We start from the raw sequence: 8,473 nt of genomic DNA on the forward strand, positions 1-8,473 counted from the left end.
AGTCATGCATCAGGCTGATGAGCAAAGAGATATCTATGAAAGTCTGTCCAATGCTTGGCTCCAGTGAAACAGCAAATATAGGCTGTATTAGCAGAGGGATAAAGTATAAATTAAAGGAGGTTATATTGTTGCACAAGTCATTAGTCAAGCCTCACCTTGAGTATTCTATGCCTTTGTGATCACCTTATCAAGATATTATTGTTCTTGAGAACATAATGGCCCGGTTTTTGTGATTGTAATGATGGTCAACTGCCATTACTACAACTCTGAATTCGACAGTAACTTGTGGAGTATGCACATGCGCAGTTGAACAGAGAAATCCAGAAGTTGCTGTCAGTCATTCCCTGCGCCTTTACAGGGCATGCTGTTGGTCTCCATGGAGGTGGTAATCAATTGAAATCACTGAGCTGATGAAAACCTCCTTTTTTATGTTGGAATTTTGCTGTTAACAAAAAACCCCAATAAGTTAAACTTCATTGAATAAGGTGTAACTGGGTTCTTAATGGCGTACTGAGTCATAATTACTGCTGAAGAACCGTTCTGGCCCTAAAAAAATTAATGTTATATTTGTGGAATGGTAAATTGTTCCATTATGATAATTCCGTGATTTTTAATCTCTTTAAAGTTTGTTTATGATAGTTCAGCTTCTACCTTAATCCCATATGTATGTCCCAATGTTTATTTCGCCCTCTGTAAAATGATTAAACAGTGAAGGAAGATCAATGCATTTTATTTCCTGGTTTGCTGTCTGTGAGAATGCTTCAATGTGCTTGGCTGCTTAGCCAGCTTGATTACATCACTTGCTGGACGCTGGAGATCCCCTAGACTTGGCTTCAGATTCAAATTAATGTCTGGAGAGGTGAAATCCTCACCACAGAGATCGCTAGATCTTTGTGGGTAGTTTTCTTCAAGGTCAGCGGCAAGTGCCATCACTTAGCTGCTGACCGCAAAATCCAAGTCATAGAGGCAACAAACTAAGAGAAATCCTTGGAATCAGCGGTTAAATTCTGAGAAAAAACAAAGAATATTGAGCTTAGTTTTACACAAAGCTTGATAGGCTTTTGAAATAAGTTATTAGGACATTCCATTGCTTCTAAAAGTGTATGTAACTTACTCAAATTATCCTTAATATATCTAAATCTTTAATGGAAACTGGTTTCATCTTAATTTTGTCTTCCACAGGTGGAGATTGGTAAAACGGTTAAAGCCTATGTGCGGGTACTGGAATCTTCAAAAAAACCTTTCTTGTCCAAATACTTTTCAATCATGAATTTAAAACTGAAAGCAGCTTCTCAGATACTTTCTTTGGAGTAAGTAACATTTTGCAACTTTGAAAGAATGATTAACTCAATCCCTTTAACCTCCTGAGATCAGAGGCAAGACTCTACTGATGTCAATGTTGCACTGCTAACACATATTTTTCATTCTTAACCATTTAAGTGCTTGATTTGTCAGGGTTTTTTTTCCTGAACATATACTTCCTGTTTTAGGCTACTTGATGAAATCCTTGATGATTACACAGCAAGCTTTACAGTTCAGGGCGTAGCAATAGGACAGACCAGTTTGACCGCAACTGTAACGAGCAAGGATGGCAAAAAGATAAGCTCTGCACCTCAGCAAGTAGAAGTAAGTTTGAGCATATCTCCTCCAGTAACTACCAATAGTTCAGAATATCTAGTTATCCCAGTTATTATTAAAAGCCACTGTTGCACGGAAATCGGCGAATGTAAAAAATTAGGAAAGGATTTCTGGTGTCATCTCATTTTTGAAATCAGTGCACTCTAAATGTTAAATCAATTTGTTTCTGTTCTGTAGGTATTTCATCCCTTTCGATTGATTCCAAGAAAAGTAACACTCATTGTGGGTGCAATGATGCAGGTATATTGTGTTCAGAATGTGATTGCTTCTAACGATTTAAAAACCCTGCTGAAATAATTATTGTACATCTGTTGAAAGATATTAAATTCAGTTCCCAAAAATCAACTTTGTATTGGCAGTAGAGTATCAAAATATGATCTCCCTCATTTTCCCAGAGCTGTTTTTGATGAAAGAGTATTAATTTTTATATTGATGAAGCTATTGTTAAAATGATTTCCAAGATGTTTTTATTTCATCAGAAGTTCTATGAATATTGGAATGTGTCCATCAATGTTCCCCCTAATTTTTTTGTGGTGTGCAGCACCCGACAGCCTATTCACAGTTTCGTAACATGGGAATAGCCGGTCCTGGGCTGCACGAGACCAGCAAAGAACTGCGCAGCAACGCAGCTTAGAGGGAACGTTAGTGTCCATGGCTGTCAGATATAATACTTCATTATGCTGTCACAAATGACCGTGAAACCAAAATTTGTTTATGCTTCATGCATTATTACTCTACCTGTTTGATATATAAAACAATCTGTATGCGTGCCCAAAACCAATATGCAGAGCAGGGCTGGTTTCATCAAGAGGAAGGAATTATTGATATTTAACCTTCAAATGATTTCCACTTTCTCATAGCAAATATCAAATAGCAATGGAAGATACCTCTTTGCAGCGTTCCTAAAATAATTCTTGTATTACAAAACTACAAATTAATAATGAGATTTTTATTGTGTTGCTCGTGTATTTTTATTTCGGGCACAAAATGTTGAATGCTACAAACATTTTTCATTTAAAAATCTGAATGCTTTGAAATAAGATGTTAATTTTAATCTGCCGTTTCTGTTACTGTGTTATAGATTACTTCTGAAGGAGGTCCACAGCCTCAGTCCAACATCCTGTTTTCTATAAATGATCAAAACCTTGCTACAGTAAATAACATTGGGCACGTAAAGGGGCTTGCAATTGGAAATGGTAAAGTGACTGGAGTAGTTCAAGCTGTTGATGCTGAAAGTGGCAAAGTAGTGGTGATCTCTCAGGTAAGAGACTGGAAACTGAAATCTGATGTAGCTCAATTTCAAGAGGCCTGTAGGATGGATTGCCTCCCCAACTTGTGTGTTCCAAATTACAAGGAAAATATTTGCTAAACCTCTCTATTTAAAAAAAGCAGTATTTATTAGAACTTGCATGTGGGATGGGATGCCTTTTACTCCAAGGTACACCTTGTAACATTTATGCACCAAATCAGAGCGGGTTGTCAATTCAAAACTGTTTAATGAGCCTGTAGTTTCTCTAAATAAAGTGTCAGCCATGGCTCAGTAAGCAGCACTCTCACCACTGAGACAGAAGGTTGTGGGTTCAAATCCCACTCCAGGGACTTGAGCACAAAAATCTAGGCTGATACTCCAGTGCAGTGTTGAGGGAGCCATCATCATTGGAAGTCCCTCGAATCGAAGATGACTCGCTTCCACGTCAAAAAGTTCACAGATGTTTCAATGAAGGACCTAAAATTCCAGGTCCCGAACTACATCTTGAAGGGTGGAAGATGCCTCTGCGTGGATTTTTTTTTTAACGTGTGGCGACCGTTGCACACCAGCCACCACAAGGGCTTGACAGAGCTAGGTCTTGGTCCAGTAGCAAGGATTAAGCAAGACGACTGGAAACCAGCTCTGCTGCACGGACCTAGTGCGCACACACATCGCAGTGTGGACAGGCTCATGCTTCCCCTGGGCCCTCGCCTCTTCTGCGCCCCAAACTCACGTCTCTCCTGGGCCCCAATCACGTCCATCTACAATCTCTCGCCGCTCCTTCGCCCCGACCTCGCCGCTCCTGCCCACGCTGCAATCACCGACCTGGATCTTGATGATGTCCCTTTTCACTGCCGTTGCTCTCCTGCTCCAGCACGTGCTGCTCCCTGGAGTGGTAGGCCGCCACACTCCTTCCGCTCCCCGGCCTGCTCCGATGGTGCTCGCAGGCCGGGGGACAAGCAGACTGCTGAGCCAGGCCGTCACACTGCTCCTTCCACTCCCCGGCCTGCTCCGATGGTGCTCGCAGGCTGGGGGCCGCTCAGCCTCCTGGGCCTCGCTGCTCCTTCTGCTCCCCGGCTGAGGGAGCACTGCATTGTTGGAGGTGCCATCTTTCGGATGAGACGTTAAACCGAGGCCCCGTCTGCGCTCTCAAGTCGAAGTAAAATACCCCATGGCACCATTTTGAAGAAGAGCAGGGGAGTTATCCCCAGTGTCCTGGCCAATATTTATCCCTCAATCAACATTAAAAAAAACAGATTATCTGGTCATTAACACATGACTGTTTGTGGGAGCTTGCTTGTGCACAAATTGGCTGCTGTGTTTCCCACATTACGATAGTGACTACACTCCATAAATTCTTAATTGGCTGTAAAGTGCTTTAAGACATCCGGTGGTCGTGAAAGGCGCTACAAAATCTAAGTCTTTCTTTCTTCTTAATTAAACCAGTGGCTGAAAGCCTATTGTTATGAAATGATTTAAGTTTTGTACAGATTCACACGCTTTTCCATTAATTTTATCTGGTCACATGTGATAGCCATGAAGTAATGTTCTTATTTTGCAACAGTGGCATCATTATTCAAAACAAGTATTAACTGTTTGCCCCAAAACAGTTCGTGATTATATCACAAGATAATTACCAATAGGGTATCCTTATGGCCAAACTTCATTCATTCATCCACAAAGACCTTACATTCTGATATATTTTAGCATCTAATTGTTTTTTCAATGGTTTTCACCTCCACTCTTCTGTCTGGAAGTCCATTCCATCCATGTGTTGATTACTCAGTGTGAAAGGAAAGTTTGGTGATCTCAGTCTGAAGTTTACCTATTACTAATTTGAAACAGTACCCCTTTATCTTATTCGTGCAATAAGTAATATTTCCTATTAACATTTTTCAATTCCTAACTATCTTGGACTACTTCTTCAAGAACACTTTATGGGTGCTGCCTTTCGAGGATGAAAAATGTCTCCAATTTTTCCTCATAATTCAGATCCTTTTACATTAGGGATCAGCCTCATGACTCTTCTCTGCACTGCCTCTAATGTCAAATGTCCTCCTTGTTTCTCAGCGACCAGAACTAGACACAATACTCAAGGTTGTAGTTTGACCAGATCACGATACCGTTCAATAATAGCCTCTTCTGGTATACAGTTAAGCAATGTCCCAGCTTTATTGATTGCTGCTGTACATTGATTAGACATGCTGAACATCATGCCTGTTTGGACTGCTAGGTGTTTTTCAACATTATTCTTGGCAATTTCAGCATTATTTATTAGTGTATGCCATCCATTTTTACTTTTGAGTGGAACTTAAATTGCATTTGCCATTTTTCTGCCCACTTACATATTTTATCCAACTCCATTACATATTTTATCCAACTCCATTCTATATTTTATGAGCTGCCTTTTCGGATTCTATTGCCCCACCGAGTTTGATACCATCTGTAAATTTGACTAATTTACTTAGTGTTTCTGAATCCGAGTCAATAATTTAATTTAGAAACTGTAGTAGTTCCAATGATGAACCCTGGGAAAGAGTAGTAGTTCCGATGATGAGCTCTGGGGAACCCCATTCAGTATTTCCCAAACTCCCTCACCTCACAACCCCATCATGAGCGCAAGATTCCGCCCTCTGTAAAAACGGTGCACCTCCATAAGGTGTGCCGACTTTCTGGAATAAAAAGGGTGGCGAAAATTTACCTTGTGATTCTGCAAGCTCCTCAGGACATCTTCATGCTTGGCGTGGCGCAACACAAGGGGTCGGGGGCGGAGCCAGGTCCCGCCGCTGAAAACAGTGCGGGACCTCTGCACATGCGCGTTAGAGTGCGCGCGCATGTGCAGTAGCTCCTCGCCCCCCGAGGCTGCGTGGGAGGGACCCGCAGCACGCCGGTCCTAGCCCTGGTCGAATGGGCTCCCTAGGCGAAGATCGGGACTCAGGCATCCCTCCCATTCAGCCCCCCTGTTGTCGGCGGGGCCTGCCCGCCCGGCATCTTGCTGGGGGCAGGCCCCACCCGAAGTGTTGGCGGCCATTCAGCTTCCCCTCTCCTACCCCCCGTCCTCTCTCTCTTTCCCCCCCCCCTCCTCTCTTTCCCCCCCCCTCCTCTCTTTCCCCCCCCCCTCCTCCCCTCTCTCTTCTTCCCCGCGCCCTCTCTTCCCCCCCCCCCGCGCCTCTCTCTCTCTCCCCCCGCCGCTCTCTCTTCCCCCCCCCCCGCCTCACTCTCTCTCGATCTCTCTCTCTCCCCGCCCACCTCTCTCTCCCTCCCCTCCCCATTTCTCTCTCTCTCTTCCCCCCGCCCCTCTCTCTCTCTCTCTCCCCCCCCACCTCCCACTCTCTCTCTCTATCTCTCTCTCTCCCTGCCCACCTCTCTCTCTCCCCCCCCCCTTCTCTCTCCCCCCCCCCCACCTTCTCTCTCTCCCCCCCCCCCCCCCGCCTCACTCTTCCCCACCCCCCCCCCCGCCTCTCTCACTCTCTCTCTCTCTACCCCTCCCCCACCCCTCGCTCTCCCCCACCCCTCTCTCTTCCCCCCCGCCTCTCTTTCCCCCCCCCGCCTCTCTTTCCCCCCCCGCCTCTCTTTCCCCCCCCGCCTCTCTTTCCCCCCCCGCCTCTCTTTCCCCCCCCGCCTCTCTTTCCCCCCCGCCTCTCTTTCCCCCCCCGCCTCTCTTTCCCCCCCCGCCTCTCTTTCCCCCCCCGCCTCTCTTTCCCCCCCCCGCCTCTCTCTTTCCCCCCCCCGCCTCTCTCTTCCCCCCCCCCCGCCTCTCTCTTCCCCCCCCCGCCTCTCTCTTCCCCCCCCCGCCCCTCTCTTCCCCCCCCTGCCTCTCTCTTCCCCCCCCGCCTCTCTCTTCCCCCCCCCCCCACCTCTCTCTTCCCCCCCCCCCGCCTCTCTCTTCCCCCCCCCCCCCCGCCTCTCTCTTCCCCCCCCCGCCTCTCTCTTCCCCCCCCCGCCTCTCTCTTCCCCCCCCCCCCCGCCTCTCTCTTCCCCCCCCCCCCCCCGCCTCTCTCTTCCCCCCCCCCGCCTCTCTCTTCCCCCCCCCCGCCTCTCTCTTCCCCCCCCCGCCTCTCTCTTCCCCCCCCGCCTCTCTCTTCCCCCCCCCGCCTCTCTCTTCCCCCCCCGCCTCTCTCTTTCCCCCCCGCCTCTCTCCTTCCCCCGCCTCTCTCTTTCCCCCCCCCGCCTCTCTCTTCCCCCCCGCCTCTCTCTTTCTCCCCCCCGCCTCTCTCTTTCCCCCCCCGCCTCTCTCTTCCCCCCCCGCCTCTCTCTTTCCCCCCCCGCCTCTCTTTCCCCTCCCCGCCTCTCTCTTCCCCCCCCGCCTCTCTCTTCCCCCACCCCGCCTCTCTCTTTCCCCCCCCGCCTCTCTCTTCCCCCCCCCCTTCCCTCTTCCCCCCCCCCCCACCCTCTTCCCTCTTCCCCGCCTCCCTTTTCCCCCCTCCGCCTCTCTTTTTCTCCCCCCCCCCGCCTCTCTCTTTCCCCCCCCGCCTCTCTCTTTCCCCCCCGCCTCTCTCTTTCCCCCCCCCGCCTCTCTCTTCCCCCCCCGCCTCTCTCTTCCCCCCCCGCCTCTCTCTTCCCCCCCCGCCTCTCTCTTCCCCCCCGCCTCTCTCTTCCCCCCCCGCCTCTCTCTTCCCCCCCCGCCTCTCTCTTCGCCCCCCCCGCCTCTCTCTTCGCCCCCCCGCCTCTCTCTTCCCCCCCCGCCTCTCTCTTCCCCCCCCGCCTCTCTCTTTCCCCCCCCCTTCCCTCTTCCCCCCCCAACCCTCTTCCCTCTTCCCGCCTCCCTTTTCCCCCCTCCGCCTCTCTCTTTCTCCCCCCCGCCTCTCTCTTTCCCCCCCCCCGCCTCTCTCTCCCCCCCCCCCGCCTCTCTCTTCCCCCCCCCCGCCTCTCTCTTCCCCCCCCGCCTCTCTCTTCCCCCCCCCCGCCTCTCTCTTCCCCCCCCCCGCCTCTCTCTTCCCCCCCCCGCCTCTCTCTTCCCCCCCCCCCCGCCTCTCTCTTTCCCCCCCCCCCCGCCTCTCTCTTCCCCCCCCCCCGCCTCTCTCTTTCCCCCCCGCCTCTCTCTTTCCCCCCCGCCTCTCTCTTTCCCCCCCGCCTCTCTCTTTCCCCCCCCGCCTCTCTCTTTCCCCCCCCGCCTCTCTCTTTTCCCCCCCGCCTCTCTCTTCCCCCACCCCGCCTCTCTCTTTCCCCCCCCCGCCTCTCTTTCCCCCCCGCCTCTCTTTCCCCCCCCGCCTCTCTTTCCCCCCCCCGCCTCTCTTTCCCCCCCCGCCTCTCTTTCCCCCCCCGCCTCTCTTTCCCCCCCCGCCTCTCTTTCCCCCCCCGCCTCTCTCTTCCCCCCCCCCCCGCCTCTCTCTTCCCCCCCCGCCTCTCTCTTCCCCCCCCCCCCGCCTCTCTCTTCCCCCCCCGCCTCTCTCTTCCCCCCCCCCCGCCTCTCTCTTCCCCCCCCCCCCCGCCTCTCTCTTCCCCCCCCCGCCTCTCTCTTCCCCCCCCGCCCTCCTTCTCTTCCCCCCCGCCTCTCTTCCCCCCCCGCCTCTCTCTTTCCCCCCCGCCTCTCTCTTTCCCCCCCCCCGCCTCTCTCTTCCCCCCCCGCCTCTCTCTTTCTCCCCC

The 8,473-nt window shown here is 51.1% G+C and overlaps 1 protein-coding gene across 2 annotated transcripts in view; it reads left to right on the plus strand.

The window, feature by feature from the left end:
• nup210 (nucleoporin 210) overlaps window positions 1-8,473 on the plus strand; it is a 179,351-nt gene that overhangs the window by 99,504 nt on the left and 71,374 nt on the right. For both annotated transcript variants that reach the window (XM_070895346.1, XM_070895347.1), the window contains 4 exons: window positions 1,183-1,310; window positions 1,491-1,626; window positions 1,816-1,878; window positions 2,720-2,899. In XM_070895346.1, coding sequence (XP_070751447.1) covers window positions 1,183-1,310; window positions 1,491-1,626; window positions 1,816-1,878; window positions 2,720-2,899 — 507 coding nt within the window. The remainder of the gene's footprint in view (window positions 1-1,182; window positions 1,311-1,490; window positions 1,627-1,815; window positions 1,879-2,719; window positions 2,900-8,473) is intronic.

Source organism: Pristiophorus japonicus, chromosome 12, assembly GCF_044704955.1.
Source record: "Pristiophorus japonicus isolate sPriJap1 chromosome 12, sPriJap1.hap1, whole genome shotgun sequence".
Taxonomy (NCBI): domain Eukaryota; kingdom Metazoa; phylum Chordata; class Chondrichthyes; family Pristiophoridae; genus Pristiophorus; species Pristiophorus japonicus.